Source organism: Pyxicephalus adspersus, chromosome 3, assembly GCF_032062135.1.
Source record: "Pyxicephalus adspersus chromosome 3, UCB_Pads_2.0, whole genome shotgun sequence".
NCBI lineage: Eukaryota > Metazoa > Chordata > Amphibia > Anura > Pyxicephalidae > Pyxicephalus > Pyxicephalus adspersus.
Window position 1 is genome coordinate 89,770,001 of NC_092860.1, and position 16,649 is coordinate 89,786,649.

A 16,649-nucleotide genomic window follows, 5' to 3' on the forward strand; every position below is an offset into this window, starting at 1 on the left:
GTCTTATTTTAATTATTTTTTCAAAAATCGGGGGTGGCTTATTTAATGGGGATGACTTAAAATCGGGGAAACACAGTAGTAGTAAAAGCTTAGGAAAATAGAAGAGGGTAATAGGGTTTGCTTGGAGAGAGTAGGTGGGAGAAGGGCTAAGTAAAAGAAAGCTGCCCAGAGTGCCTGAAGTTCATCTATTATTAAATGAAAGAAAGTGGTATTTCTCCATGCCCAATTACTGATGCTTTAAGTCTGTCAGGAAAAATATTAGAGTCTTAGGATTGTCTTACAGTCCATCAGATTTAAAGTCATTGTTTTATTGATTAGGGTTTAATTTTTTCTTTCTAAGTATAGAAGAGTTTCACGCCTTCAGTTTTTTTTATTCCTTCCTTTAAAATGATTGATTGCATCAATAACTATACCTAACAAATTGCATTATATTGCCTAGTGCCCTAACATTTTGTCTAAGCCTATCTTTCCACCTCTACCTGGCAAATGGTAAGATCACAAACTCTCTTAATAATCACCCTGGCAATCTTAAACCATGAAATACAAGGCAACCCTTACAATTACTGAAAAGTTATGATAAACAGTATTACAAAGTGAAATGTTAGGGTGCGGTGCAGTGCAGGGCAGTTCTTTCCATTAGATGATGTGAGATCCTTGTCTCAGGTCATGGTGTGTGTTTCCACTGATCAAATTTAGAAAGAGTACACTAGTACACCAGAATACCCTTAAAAAATAAGACATCCTGTGAGCATGGCTCTCATTCAAATAACAGGGAATAAATTACTTGCTCAATTGTTCATATACCAAGGTTGCTAGATTGCTCAGTAAACTGCATGAGCCATAGTTGCTAACTTTACAGGTACTACACCAATGTATTGTATTTGTGGCATCGCTTTTATTTCAAATAAAATTTATTTTCCTTCCCCTTGCATTCTATATTCTACTCCAACTTTTTTAGAGTTTACTTCCTTTTTCTGAAAAAGCTAATCTAAGCAGATTGTTTTTGATAAGCAAATTTTAGTTTTTTTTTATCAGGTCAGAAGCTAGGCTATCTCCATTTTAATCACACCCTCTGGACAGTGATACATGTGAATATCAGTGACAGAAAACGGTCACAGAGGGAGAAGAGGTATCTTGTGGATGTAATTAGCTTGAATTTAGCAACAGGCAAAAGGAGGGATCTAGTGCAGAAATAACAGGGTCTTGGGGGACATACTGTGGTAGAGATTATATTCTGTGTAGTTCTTATTTGACAACTATTTCTGTAAGTATTGGTAAAGGAAACAGAAGGATTTTGTTGCAGAAGAGATCCTGTATGTTTCTTCTGCAAAAAAGGCTTCTGACCTCCCTGCTAACAAAGTCACTAAAGTTTTCACACGGAATACAGCATTGACATACCTCTGTGTGCATACGTAGAAGTTATTTAATTCCTCAGCTGGCAAGGGACTTTGCGGCTGTCAATAATATACTCTATTATATTCTAAATATATTAGCAGGGAACCCCTGCTATAAATACATTATCCACAGCTCACAGTATATTAGCATGATGGCCAATGGGAAGAACTCTGCTCTATAGAAATGTTTTCATCCCATATATTTAATTTTGAATAATCAATTCATCCCTTCAGCTGATACGTATTGGACCATGAACACTCTAGTCATATTAGAATTGTTGCATTTTGCATGGTTGAGTAGCAATTCTTTTGCATATTTCTTGGAGGGTGGTGCTTCTGTTGAAATTCTGGCAAAATTGAGAACAGCAGAATGAAGTGATTCATACATATTCTATGCCGTTTAAACGGACCTTGTCCAGAATTTCTCTTTAAACCTGCACCACAGCTGAAATATGCATGAGAGCTGTTTTAACTGCTAAAGGATTTATATTTCTGTTCATGAAATCCTAAGATTTACACTGCCCTGGCACACTGCACAGCCCTGTCTAGCAGAAGAATAATATGATATTTTTTTGCTGCAGTTTTACTTTGCTTTCACTTTTTACCTACAGGATACAATTAGGATGAAAATATGTGAGTGAAATAAGCACAATAATGAACTCAAACTGCAATTTTCTTCCTATTAGCATGGTCTTTGAACTGCAACACAGACTAATACAATGCTGTGCTTCTTTCTCCTGCACTGAGCTCTGCTGTATTGGGACTGTAAGTGAATGACTCCATGTGAAATTCAGATATTTATATTGCTTGCACATATAGAAAAAAATAATAATTGTGTAGTCATGAAAACAGTTGCATTTATTGGTTCCTTTAATATCTGCAAGAGTTTAACTTAAGTTATTGTTACCATGGGAATGCAAAGATACCTGGTTCCCAGAAAAGTATCAAGAGTGACTGCAACTGCACAAAACTGCACACTTTAAAAAAACATTTTAATATTACTATAATCAAACTGTACGTATATAGCGGCAGCGTATTATGCAAAACTGCACATTAAATAGGGGTTGCAATTAACAGACAGATACAAACAATGCCAGAAGAAGAGAAGGAGAGGACGCTGTCCAGAAAATCTTACAAATTTCCCCTTCTGAGTGTGTGCTGCTTCCCCCACCTCTTAGATTGTAGGCTCTTCCAAGGCAGGGTTCTTCTCCTCCTGCATCACTGCCTGTCATTTGCATCCCCTTTTTTTGTACAGCGTTTCGTAATATTTTGGCGCTATATAATTATTATATAATTGATAATTACCTATTAAACTATTTAAAAAATTAACGCACATCCTCCACTGGCAACTTATAAATAGATGTATTCTATTTTAAGGTTGGTTTAGAGAAGATGCTGTATTTTGTAATCAAAAACAAATCAACATACGAAGCCATTAATTTGAGAATTCCAAAAACCGGTCCTACGTGAGCAAAATTACCTCCAATGACAATGGATTCGGATGGAAAGCCAACAGAGATAAGTCTTAAAATGAAACTGCTGCAGGAAGCTGGAAGTAACTTGCACTGGACTAGAGAAAACAAAGATCTAGCCAAAAAATGTGTTTACAGTTAGCCATATTGATACACATCATTATCGGCACATGACTATGCCTAACAGATCATTTGGATGAGTCACGGCTACAGCATGAGGTAACAAAGACAAAGCATTTACACTACCTACATAGACTAGCTTAAATCTGTATACTTGAGGTTGTGTTTTCCCCTTTAACTTTGTCCCTGTGTTATACTTTGTTAAAAATACATTATTCCCGTAAACTGTGTCTTATTTTGTATCCCACTGAGTGGGAAAGGGATGGTTTAGCTTGCAGAAGAGGAATTTCAGAGTCAAATGAGGACATAAAACACAGTTCAGACAAAGTGCGGGCTGGCCTAGATGTGAAAATACTTCATTTAGATTGCATTACATTGTGACAAGACTGTCATAGCAGAATAAGCCATGCTGATTTTATATCACTTCCACTGCGTGTCTTAAAACAAGATTGTAACAATCCACTAATCCTAAAATGCCATTTCACTCAAGATTATATATGGAAATGGTAATCAGTTTGTCAGATAACACAAAGGTCAACAAAGAATGATTAAAGAAAGGTTTTGTTCATTTGGCCCTTTTTCAGTTATCGCCAAAAGATTGTGCTATAGGTATCTACAACAAGTTGCATACAAGCTAGATTTCTAGGTGACAACTAATATCATTTAAACTGCTATACGCAGGTCTTATGGTTTTAAATACATAGATTGTAAAGAAACTATGGCCAGCAGATCTACATGCACAGCTGTGCACAGGAACATACTCAGTAAGTCAGATGTCTGACAACCAATTCCTATAAATGTTTTTAAACTTCGTAGAGTATGACCAAAACTGCTTAATCTACAGCAATATTCAGTCTATTTACCAGCTCATGTTTTGGAGGTAAGCAGAGAATTTTTTTAGATGATTTACCTCACTTAGACCTTTAGGTAGTAATGTATCAAGACTATGCACATTAAAATATTTGCATATTACAGTACTAAGCTTAAAGCTATGTTCAGACTAGCTGTTGGGTTGAAGGACTGTTACCGTTTCCTCATGCCCCTAAACAGCTTCCTGTGGTGGAACACTACATGTAGAATCTTACCGCGCGGCTGCACCATCAGCTGTCACCTTCAAAAAATGTTAGCTCCAGTAAACCCTCCCTTAACCACTTATCTGCGGTTGGAATCTATATGATGCATCTTACACTTGGGGAGGCTCACAGAAAATGTGTAGGTGCAGCAGTGAGTGCTTCAGTAATACTGGCTGCTACCCCCCGTAAAATGTAAAAATGTTGGTTGGTCTAAGGACCAATGCAAAAGGTACATGCAGCTGTATGACTGCCTGAAGCCAGTAGGGTGCAAGCCACCAGGAGCTGCAAATAGCACTTGTACCCCCCATTGACCTAAACATAGCCTAAAAACAGGCTTTACATCTGCCCAACATGGTAATGCACTGAAAATAAAAAGTATCTCAATGGTGTGAAGAGGTATCAACCAAGCCTTCCTTAACCTGTAGATGAAGACACTGTGGAGCAATTAATGATCAATGTTCTAAAGTGAAGCACTGAAGTCTGGTCTCCACAGTCTGCTTATTCCCTTACTATTCACCTTTTCTGCATTCACATTAGAGATTAGAAGGTTGGCATAGTTGGCATGGGAGCAAACATGAATATAGCAGGTTTAGCTCCATATGAAATGGTAAAATGTTTGTAGAGGCTGCAGAATAAAGTAAAAATAAGCAAAAGAAAAAATAGCAAGTATAATAGCTCTCCTGCAACAGGAAATCTATGCGATTCATCCATGCCTCATGTCCTGAGCCATTAGTCCTTAACAACTTGGAAAACAATGCAACTTCTATGTAATGCGAATCACATTCCTGCATGCAGAAAAAGCCTATTTAGGTGCACTGCGTTGAAACCATGAACCCTAATGAAAAGATAGACCTGCAGAAAGTAGTAACAGAGCTCACCAAAAAAAGTGTTTATCTTAATATTAGACCAGCAGAAGCATTTGCAGGATTAAAGGTGTGGAAATGTGAGAGTGGGAACCTTGATAATGCCACAGCTTATGATTGCTGATATGAGCACAGTGGTATGGGTAGAAGGGTATCACCTGCCTACTTGTAGAGTGGATGAACAAATCTATGGATCAATTACCAGGTACAAAGGATCACAGGTATGAATTATGGCAGCTTATTTAGCAGTTTACCTGGAATTCTATTTAGCACAGTTGATATGGATTCAGTTAAGGGTAGAATGTTAGAGTAACTGCAAAATGATAATACTTGCATAAGTAATGTACACTTACTGATTATGACTCCAAAATGATGGAAACAAATGAATGCCTGTACTTCAGGATACATTTATTTCCACAGGAGTGGAATATATCCCAAATTACCTGTTCTAGAACAATCACAACAAAGTGGTATTATTCTTTTAAAAAATTAATTGACAAAAAAAGTAACTGCAGAAACATATACAATTAAGTTGGCGCCTAATAAAGGGACTGTGCCACTGTTGTTTACCAGATGAGCAACTGTTTTATAAAGCCGTGGGCAAGACAAGTGCTGAAGAGGAAAAAAATGAGTAAACTTAACAACTCATCTCATTATTTTTTTGTTTGTTTACCACCAGCACTGATGGATCCAAACTATGCACAAAATGCAGAGCAAGTAAAAAATGGTCTTAATGTTTGCATGCCTGAATAACTCAATTATTATTAAATATTTAATAAATGCATAACTAGTGTGTTAAAAGTTTTTAAAGGTGTGTCTGATAAAAGACTGCTATCCTGTATGACTCTAAATAGGGGCTCTCTAGAGTCATCCTAATTATAAACTGTATATAGATCACAAGAATCGCCATATTAGTGGGATGCACACCTCTAAAGTCTAGTTTGTGTCTGCTACTCCTATCTGACACTGTCACTTTCTTTATATTTCTGATTTTGACCTGAGTTTGGATCAGGAATGTGTTTCTATTTACACATCTGTGTACTATGCAGTGGGTGGAAAGTCAGTGATAGTCAACTTTATCCTTATGAAGGTGGGGGCAACACATAGATTGATCAAAAATATTGATTATGTCACTACCTGGCTGTACCAAAATTAAAACAGATCCCAGCGAAAATTTAACCAAAAAATTGATCATAGTGCCTCCACTGCTGGTATTGCACACCTTGATGAGGTAGAAAGCTATGTGGGTCTGGATAACCGGTACCTCCATATAAAGTTAGAACCTACCATTAAAAAATCTGTTTGGAGAAAGCTCATGGTAAGGCAAAAAAGAATTTAATCAGAACAAAGGTTCCTCTATGATGCAATCTTTCATTATTAATAGTGGCTCTGAATACGAATACATGATCAAGAACCTACTTAAAATATACATAAATTGCATTTTGAAGCATGTTACTGCTCAGTGTTCTAATTAGAAATGAAAAAATTTAAAATCATTGCTAGGAAAGCAGCTGACTTGCTGCAAAAATGAGTGCTTCCGCTGTAAACTTTTGGAATGAATTGCTCCAAGGTACCAATATCTTAAGAAGTTAGTGAGTGCTTGTTTTAAAGCTCATTTGCTGCTTTAAAATTTCATAAACTTTTAAAATATTTCAATTCAATGAATGCAAATATTATAATTAATTGCCGAAAATATTGTTAGAAGTACATACGTTTGGCCAAATTAAAAACTCAACTCTGAAAATGGTTTTGTTACAAGCATTTAGGCTAATTTTCTGTCACTGGACGTGTGCATCACTCCTGAAATTCAATGGAGCCTATCAGCACGATAACCAGTTGTATAGTTGGGGAGACCTGCCCACAGGCACATCAGAACCCACTTACTGCTTTTGAATTGGGTTCTGATCTAAACAAGTACCGTATTTTTTGCCATATAAGACGCACTTTTTCTTCCCCAAAACTGGGGGGGAAAAGTTAGTGCGTCCTATACGACAAATATACCCGATCCTGCGTGTGTCTCTGGCTGCAGCGTGTCTCTCTTCTCTCCTCTGCCAGCATCGTGTTTTCTCCTGTCTGTAAAGGAAAGCGAAAGAAGCCGGCACAGCGCCACTTGCTGTTCCCTGTCCTAACTGCCGTACAATAGAAAAAAAGCACAGAGTGATCAGAAGGGGAGTTTGAATGACAGAGTGATCAGAAAGGGAATTTGAAAGGTACAGAGTGATCAGAAAGGGAATTTGAATGGCACATGAGTGATCAGAAGGGGAATACCGGTATGAATGGCACATGGAGTGATCAGAAGGGGAATAATCTTTCAGAATCTTTTTTTCTAGATTTTCCTCCTTTAAAATTGGGTGCGTCTTATATTCCGGAGCGTCTTATACGGCGAAAAATACGGTAATTGAAAATATTGAAATATAATAAAGCATAGCTGCTTTCTGTGATATACCCTGTACATATACCAATCAATAAAAGCCGTTTTGTTTCATTACACTTTTGTAAATTCTTTGCCAGGGTATACTACATAGCAAATACAGTTTGTTTCTTCTACACGTTTATATATAGTGGAGAGGTAGTCAGGCATGAGAAATAGAAAATTAAACTGTATAGACAATTAAATAGGCATTGACAACATTTATTTGATTTGACACTACAGGCGTTCCGAGATTTTGTGCACATCCTCCAAATTGATTACATGCCACATTTCCTGTTCAGTGGTTTGCCTATACGGCATGTTTCTCACATAATGAACACATATTTGATGCTGGTAATACAGAGCAGTCTACTTCTATAATAAGCTTTAGAGGGGGATTATAATCCATGGCTCTGAATCTAGTGCAAAGACTGTAATGTGTGAAATTTGTCCAGGCAGTTAGCTGCGTGTAGCCAAGATAGCCAAGGAGAAATTAAAGCTCAAAGCAGCTTTGAAAAAAGACTTATGTTAGATGTGTCATATTTACCGGTATACAGGGCGCTTTTTTTTAAACTTGGCTCAACAGCTTCATGTGTCAATGCTGCCAAATCATTCTTACCTTCTAATATAGTATATATGCTACATTTCCAGCTGGGGTATTTTAGCAGATAAGCAGCATTCATAAAGAAATATAGCAGTGGGCAACGCGGATAAGTCAGCTACTATTTTTTTTTTTTTATTATAGTATATTAAAACAATTCATTTTATTAATCAATAAATCAATTGATGCTGAATATTTGTAATAATAATAAACGGTTTCCATAGCACATTATATAATACATTTACGTATACGTAGACAAGGCATTACCTATTTATATATGGAAATTGTAAAGGAGATCACAGAAATAATTATTTAGGAAAAAACAGGAATAGGGGCTTGGATAACTAAGCTATAACATGTATAGCCCATTCTTTATAGGTTCTTAAATAAAGCTTCAACAAATAGGAAAGCCACATAAGGGATAAGATTGTGACACCAGAAAAAGGTTTTCAAAACCAGTTTGCTGGTACAGCAAAGATGTGTAATGATATAGTGGCATGTAATAGTACTAACCAAAAAATAAGGATTTGCATACCAGGAGGACAGGGTTATTGAAATGCCTACCTGTTTCTAATAATGCACAATCAGGACTATTACTCTGTCTTTATCTGCTGAACACAGACCCGTTCTAATTTCATAACAAATAAACTGAAAGTAATAATAGATATTAGCTCATGGTTTAAGGTAAATCATAGAGATATCCTATATTATACCCTTCAAGTCACAAATAATGCAGACATTTCAAAATGCAAAGGGCTTAGCTAGAATACTGGGGCAAAGCTCACAGATATGCCTCTGGTTCACCAAATGAAAATAGTCAAGAAAGTTGCTGTTTATAATAAGGCAACTATAGGCTGGCTAGTTCACCATCTGCAGACAACACTGACAAAGGTTTTATTGAAAACTGAAAATAAAAGTTACACTATATCTCTACATGTACTTTAAAATCATCACTCACCTGTCACTGGAGCATCAATATCCAGCAAGTTTTTTTCCATGTGAAGAATTGAAGCTCCTTCTGTAATTATTCTGAGAGCAACACTTTCTTCCAGTCTTCCCTCTTTCATTAAATGGGCTTTTAAGACGTCTACTCGAGGTTTGCCATCATTGTCAAATACTTCTTTTGCTGTAAGCCTATGGCTTGGTGGAAATGGTACAGCTAGAGAAAAAATAAAAAAAAGCAATTAATATTAAACCAGAGAATTTTAGCATTATTTCCTATACCACCCAAATACTTCCTAATCTGCCTATTAAAGTTTGTACTTGAGTAAACCTTTACCCTGTATTAGAATGTTTCACCCATTCTTGGATTACAAAGTCAAAGGAACAAGGATTTCTGTTAGATGTATCTGCACAAAGAACAGACCACCTAAAAAATTGTGAGAACTTCTAAGGAAGTTTTATCATCTTTAAATTTGTTCTGATGTGACAAGTACAGTTAGCTCCATAAATATTTGGACAGGAACAATTTTTTTCTAATTTTGGTTCTGTACATTACTACAATTAATTTTAAATGAAACAACTCAGATGCAGTTGATCTGAAGACTTTTTTTCACATCACTTCATTTCAGGGCCTCAAAAGTAATTGGACAAACTAATTAAAAGTAATATGGGCCTAACTGTATGTATCAGCAAGTGGTAAACTAGAAGAGCTCAGCAACTGCCGAAGAGCTGCAGTTTAAGAAACAACAGTGTACACTGGTATATTAATTACTAATATGATCAGAGCTTTAGCTCTTATTGTGCCAGCTGTACAAGGTCTTTTACACCACTTGTAAGAGGATCTGCAGTTATAAGTGATCACAGTTCAATGCTGGTATCTTTCTGAATAGTCTGGCTAGGTGCCTCTGGCAAAGGATGAAGCCCCAACAAGGATTGATTAGTGTCACGACTTGGCTTAAAAGTTAGGTTTGTACTGGGGTAAGGGAATGGATGTTTTATGAAAGTTTTATGGTTAGGGTCAAGGAACTTGGTGACTATTTTAACATATAATAGCTTTTTAAACAATGGCTGTAGATTTAATCTGGGATATATACTATCAAACAAGAATGTTTTTTTTTCTGGTAAAATAATAACTTAAAATCTAGAATGGTATTTCTTCAACATGGAAAAAACTAAACCATATAGTACATATAGAACAGATAAACATTGGCAATAGGCTTGCATAAAAATCTAGCTTCTGTACAGCTGTCCAGCGAGACATTGTCTAGCGAGTGATCCAGTTTGCCAGATCATTAAACAACCAATAAAAATTACCGCTGCTTTTCTTTCCCCTTTCTCTTCTTTGAGCATAGAAATCCTAAGATCTGAATAGCTGTCACACAACACAGCCCTGTTTAGCTAGGACTAGCTTTTTAATACCTGAAAGGGGACTAAAATTCCACTTTTTAAAATTTGTGATCAGGCAGGGATTTATTGCAATAAGGGACATGTGGTGTCCCTTATGCAAAAAATATTCCTCCTTGCCTAATAGCTTGCTCAAGCTGTCAAAATCCATCCAGCTTTCCCTGTGGTTTCCGGCACTGAGGGTCGCAAGAAGAATAGAATGACGAAGGCAGGGGTGTCTTGCAACAAAATGGGAACAAGTGCGTATTAAGGGGTTCCACTTTAAGTTCCCCTCATGACTTCCTTTTCAGTGTCTGGACAGCAAAGTGCAGCAGCAGGCTGGTGAACTCATCTGTCATTCTGTTCTCTCTTCCGGTCAAGATAACTTCTTGCAATGCAGCAAAGCTGCTTCTCCTTCCCCTTTTCTTAACTCAGACTGGACAGTAGACTGCAAGCCTGAGATCAAATTCAGATACTTGCACTGCTTACATACCAACTGAAAGCTTTTTTTTCTGCTTTAGTTAATCACATTTAGCCACCCCCTAAAAAAAGTGAAACTTTAAATGAACAGGTTCCCTTTTTCTGGTATTTGCATGGAGCAGACTTTGACATGTATTCACACACTACATGCATCATTCAAGAGTGGTCCACCTCTTCAGCCGGTTACAAAATAGATGTCATCCCTCTAAAAGTTAATGGACCACTTGCATCCACAAGCAAATGACTAGCAGTCTGCTATTATTATCATTATTACAATTATTATTAAACAGGATTTATAAAGCGCCAACATTTTACTCAGCACTGTACAATAAATAGGGGTTTCAAATGACAGATACAGACAGTGACACAGGAGGAGAGGACCCTGCCCGAAAAGCTTGGAATCTAGGAGATCTCCTAGCCTAAATATTTACTACGAACAGGTATTTGTTTCAGACATAATGCTTTCATACACCCTACTTAGATACCCAGTAATTGCTAAAGCCACGGTATAAAAAATTAAAGGCCAAACCCAAGTGGAGGGACATGCTAGATGCATTCTGATAAATGTGCATGCTGAACAAATGCAGTAGCCTTTTTGGAAGCCTAGCAACTATTGCAGAAGCTAATTTTAGGTAAATTTCCTGGTAGTAGGAAATATATCATGACCAAAAAGTATCAATGCTCCTGGAACCAGTAGAAAATCCAGGATGAATCACCTCCTAGTTCACCAAACTAATCCCTTTAATTCCCTCTTCAAATGCCTGCTCACACATTATTGAGATGTGTTTGTTGATGTCATATCAACATAAGAACAGAGATTACCAGTGACCTTAGCTTTAATTGGACTGTCAAAGATCAAGCCACCTTTAATTAGTCATTTCACTAATCTGATGTCCTTTAGGAGGTAACCATTTACTATTCCCCTGTACTCGTTTACAGAAGATTTATTTGGCTGGGCAATTACATTTACCAGGATTTGTTTAGCCACACCTTATCTGTAAGAAGAAAAATACACTTGGGCGTTTTATTTGTCTTGCCAAAAGCAACACATATCACTATGTCTTTTTCGTCAATGAACTATTGGCTAGTTTGCAGATAGAATTTCTTAAAGGATATTTGTATAACCAAAAGGTAGGTTGTAAGTAGTTCTAAAATGTAACAGAAAATTAGTTAAATACAATTTATATCATATTATAGACCTGGGAACATAAACAATTGTAAATCACTGGTTTATATAGTGACAACTAAAAATAAATTTGTACCCTTCCCCATTTATAAGAAGAAACTATTCCATTGCTAATACCCATATGTTCCCCTATCACCATTCAAATGACTACCAGTACTTCCAGGAATGGCAAATCAAGCAGCAGCACTGGTTACTTCAGAAGTCACTCACTACAACTAAGTGCTGTCATATCCTTGTTTAGCCCCTGACCTAGTAAAAGCCATACATTCTGGACAGGACCCTGGTAGTTAAATGGAAGGCAAGCATAAGCAGTAAAGGGAATGGACTATACTGAGAAACTCTTACTATGCCCATTTAGGTCCCCTCTTGCTGCTGGTATTCACAACTTAGCTGCCAGTGATATATGTATAAAAAGTTTTAGATGCATATATTGCAGGATCTGCTTGTTTTGAAATACAGTCTTCAAATAAAAGAAGACTTGCCTTTGTGTTTTTTCTTATCAGGGGTACACCGTTTCCCTCCCCTATTCATAAAAAGGCTTCACTATGTGTATAGCCATCATTTCTTTAGTTGCTGGAAACAACCAATAAAGTGATAGCCTTTAAATGATATAACTCTCATAGCCTCAATCAGTATTTTTTTTAAAAAAAGCAGGTGACCAAATCCATAATACATATTTGGCTTTCTCAGGATGGAGTAGAAACTTATAAGAACTGCCATTGCTTCAATAGGAAGACCCCACTTAGCTATACAATATGACACAGAAATCTAGACCACTATAGACAAATACAAGGGTTGCAAAACTATGACAGGTCAAGCTTTTTACAATTATTTGCTGTTAGATTGAAGCTACATTGTACATTGTAGAATAAAGTTAAAGATGTAGATTTAAGGGCACAATTTTCAATGTAGGTAAACTTTGTGTTCCAAAAGTAAGTTTAGCAAAATAGGAAAATAGCCCTGGAAAAATATCCAGCTATCAAAGCCTCCAATGCACACAGTAAATGCACAACAGATTTCCTGCTGCCTAAGACTTCCTACACACGTATGCAGTCGCGCCCAAGGACTTTTATTATTTATTTAAAAACCATTAGATGTGTTATTTTTGTCGATTTCCAAGGAACAACCCTAACTGTGCAAGTTGCTTAAAATACCTGCCTGCCTAAATAAACAGATCCACTGAAAAAAGAACTTACGGAAAATGTTACAGACCATGTTTACTTAACAACACTGGTAATGTCAATTATATGCCTTGTATACGGCACAGTGGCTGACAGTTCACTTTTATGTGGTTTCCTGATAACAAAAATACTTATTTTGGTTTCACTCACATGACCAATAAATGAAAGGTTTGCAAAATGATGTCAATAATTATTTTATATCTTCTGGTAGAAAAGCAATTTTCACAAAACATGTTTCACATTCCAGCTCTTATTCCGAACCCTTCCTATTTATAATAACTGAATGGCGGTCATTTTCTTGGGAACACCACCAGCTGCACGAGTTAGCAAAATACGCATTTAACCAAGTACCTTCAGGTTTTATCATAGATGTGACATATGATATATGTTTTTGTCATGGCTTCTGATTAATGCTTCCACTGGATTTCTAGGATTACACCAAAAGTAAAATACAGCTCACGGTCTTGGCTGAATGAATACAATGGCATTAAGCTAACCAATAGATTTTTGAACTGAGATTTGACAACATAGCAGATTGCCAATTGGTGTTGAGCCTACATTTAATTTAGTAGGCTTCTTCTTTTTCATTAAATAACAATTTTTTGGCATTTTATTAGGATTTTTTTCATTGTATATTTAATTGTTTATTACATAAACATATGTTTATGTTGGACTATGACTTGGTGGTCGCTGTGACCAGATTCTCCATTAAGACATATAATGTCTCAAACACATTCATAAAGCGTAACTAAATATCTACACAGGAATTATATATATATATATATATATATCTCTTCTCAGACTAACTTTCTTTTTGTACTTAAATTTAGCCATAAAGGTTTTTGAAAGATTATTGCGATATTCCCCCCTGATGAAGCAGATTCTCTCTGCAAAACGTGTAGGGTCTTACAATTCATTTAAATTTTGCCTTTGAGACTGTGCACTCATTTTATACAATATGAATTTTGTTTGTTTCTTTACTTTGAAATTGGAATTTAAAAAAAAGATTTTCACTACTTCTGCTACCATAGAATTTCCCTACTTTATGTGGCTTCAGCTCTGTTTGGTGAGTAACTACAAGTCCCTTCTCTGTGCTTTGTGCTTTTGTTGTGTATGATATATGGCGAGTTGGTAATTATATCATGATACTGTCTATTATGGATTTTTTTTAATGTCTGCGCTCCTAATTCTTTGTTACGGAAGCTATTTAGAAGTCTGAAAAAGGACAGAAACTATAAATTTCTGTTCCTAAATAATGGATGAGCAGAGTGCTTTTGGCAATAATACATTTACGGTAAAATTACGGATTTCACACACTTAATTTCCTTTATATAGGGAGTATTTTTTTTATGGGGGGGTAGAGGGGTGTGTAAAAAAGGTAGTTAAATATGTTCCTAGTTTTATTTCTTCTTGTGTACTTTAAAGCTGTTGTATATTTTTTACATTTCATTTTGTTGTATTTTTTCTGCGTCTAGAAGCTTCCAGGTTTCTTCACCTTTTGTCCGAAGAAGACAGCAAGAGATTTTTTTTCAAGGTGAGAAGATATCCCCTTGTAGGGAGTTGCCAATAGATAAGGTATCCCCACTACAAGACTTGCCTTTATCTGCTGTTTGTGAGACATTTTACACATCTTGAATTTTCTTTGCTTCTTGTACTGTAAGCAATGATCAACAGGACCAAAATAGTTAAGAAGAATTATCATAGAAGGAACAGAGTTTCTAAAACGTATGTAACCTGTCTTTACAAGTTAAGTGGCCCTTTTCAATAATCCAGGTTTGCACAATGCTTCTAGGGACCAACAGTAGTATGCTTGCCCTGGAGCCTTTTAACTTTGAGTATAGGGGGGAAAAATGGGAACTTGCTACTGAGTGTCATAGATGTAGAATATCAGAAATTCTTAACAAATTTGTACTAAAAGGATTTGATAGCAGAGACTACATCAATCTCTATATTGCTTTGAGTGCCTGGTAAAAGCATATTGATAAATGTAGATAGGACCATCATGATGCTTTTATCTTACCTGAATTTATGAATGGCAATGTATCCTTACCATATCTATTGTGGGGCAGGAGAAAAAGCAATGCATTTAGTTCCCCTACACCTTTGGGAATGGAAGGGGGGATTTCTCTTACATATATATTACCAGCAATTTAGAGCGTACAGCACAATTTCCGTGCACGTTGCTTAGTCTCAGATGAAGGATACAGGGTGTGATAAACAGGAATGTGTGGGAGAGTTTGTACCAGCTCAATTTGTCCAAGCCGCAGAACAAAATGTTTCCGTTCATGGCATATTAACAAACAGTAAAAGTTACTCAGGTCACACTTTACAGCTTACCACTTCATAAAAAGAAGGCCTAATTTAACAGGACTAACTAGGGTGTATCTATAGCCACTGAAACAAAGCCTGATACTATCCAGTTGTATATTTATCTGTTCAAGCAGCACTAGCATCTAGGAAATAATTATGTGTAAAATAATGTATACACAATGAGGTCACTTCTATTCGGTTAATAGGAAAGCAATTGTTATATGTGATATTATGATATTAAAATGATTGAGGTCAGAACAGGGTTTGGCTTTTATATTGGATAGTCAAAGAGGCTCAAAATTATTTGCTGTAGGCCTATATAAAATATACAAATTATCACAAGGAAGGACAACAAAACAGGAAAATATAACAACCAAAAAAATGATTTCTCAAAATCAGGTGTTTCTTTAGCTGTAATACCACTGTATGATGTTTTGCCAACATTTGGCTTCAAACTTGTGGTCAGGTTAACATTTCACAGTACATAATACAGTAATCTGTAATCAGAACACTGGTGCCTATAAACATTTATAATTCAGTTGGGGAAGAACTAAATGGCAGTTAAAAATTGCTCTGCTCATGCAGGACAAACTTACAGGTTCATTTTTGGGTAAGTTTACAAGGGTGGTGAAGTTGGGGTGCAGTTATTGCTTCCTTACACCCATGAAAGAGCAATGAGAAACAATACTTGGTAAGATCCAAGCTGGGGCACTTATCAAACATTCCCCTATACTAAAGCTAAGTACACACTTCCAAAAATTATCGTTAGAAAACGAGTGATTACAACCGATCAACGATTATATTTAAACAATCGTATTGTGCACAATTCGGTACATGCTGTAACAATACGATCGTTCAAATAAAATCCACCAATAGTGTCCACACACTAGATACAATTGCTTGAACGATGCAGGAAGTGACATGTAAAGGAGAAAATGTATTGCAGAAAAATGCACGGTCACTGAACGACTGTACACCCGATAGTGAATGCTCATCGGCCAGATCCGCTGTGATGGTTGTTCATTTCCAAAGACAATCCTCGCTCGTCTGCGTCTTTAATCACCCTTTTTGTCAACCATTTTCGGCTGATTGGTTGTTCGTTTCCAACGATAATTATTAGAAGTGTGTACGCAGCTTTACACTCATCACAAAAGTTGCAAACTGCCAAGGATACCAGCCAAAAGATTTGTATTTCGGTTTATCCAGTTTTGTGACCAGGGTATTCGTGTCAAGC

The 16,649-nt window shown here is 36.4% G+C and overlaps 1 protein-coding gene across 2 annotated transcripts in view; it reads right to left on the reverse strand.

Annotated features, from left to right (window-relative positions):
- Positions 1 to 16,649, reverse strand: part of PPP3CA (protein phosphatase 3 catalytic subunit alpha) — a 152,530-nt gene that overhangs the window by 61,652 nt on the left and 74,229 nt on the right. For both annotated transcript variants that reach the window (XM_072405627.1, XM_072405628.1), the window contains exon 2: positions 8,892 to 9,092. In XM_072405627.1, the coding sequence (XP_072261728.1) occupies positions 8,892 to 9,092 (201 nt within the window). The remainder of the gene's footprint in view (positions 1 to 8,891; positions 9,093 to 16,649) is intronic.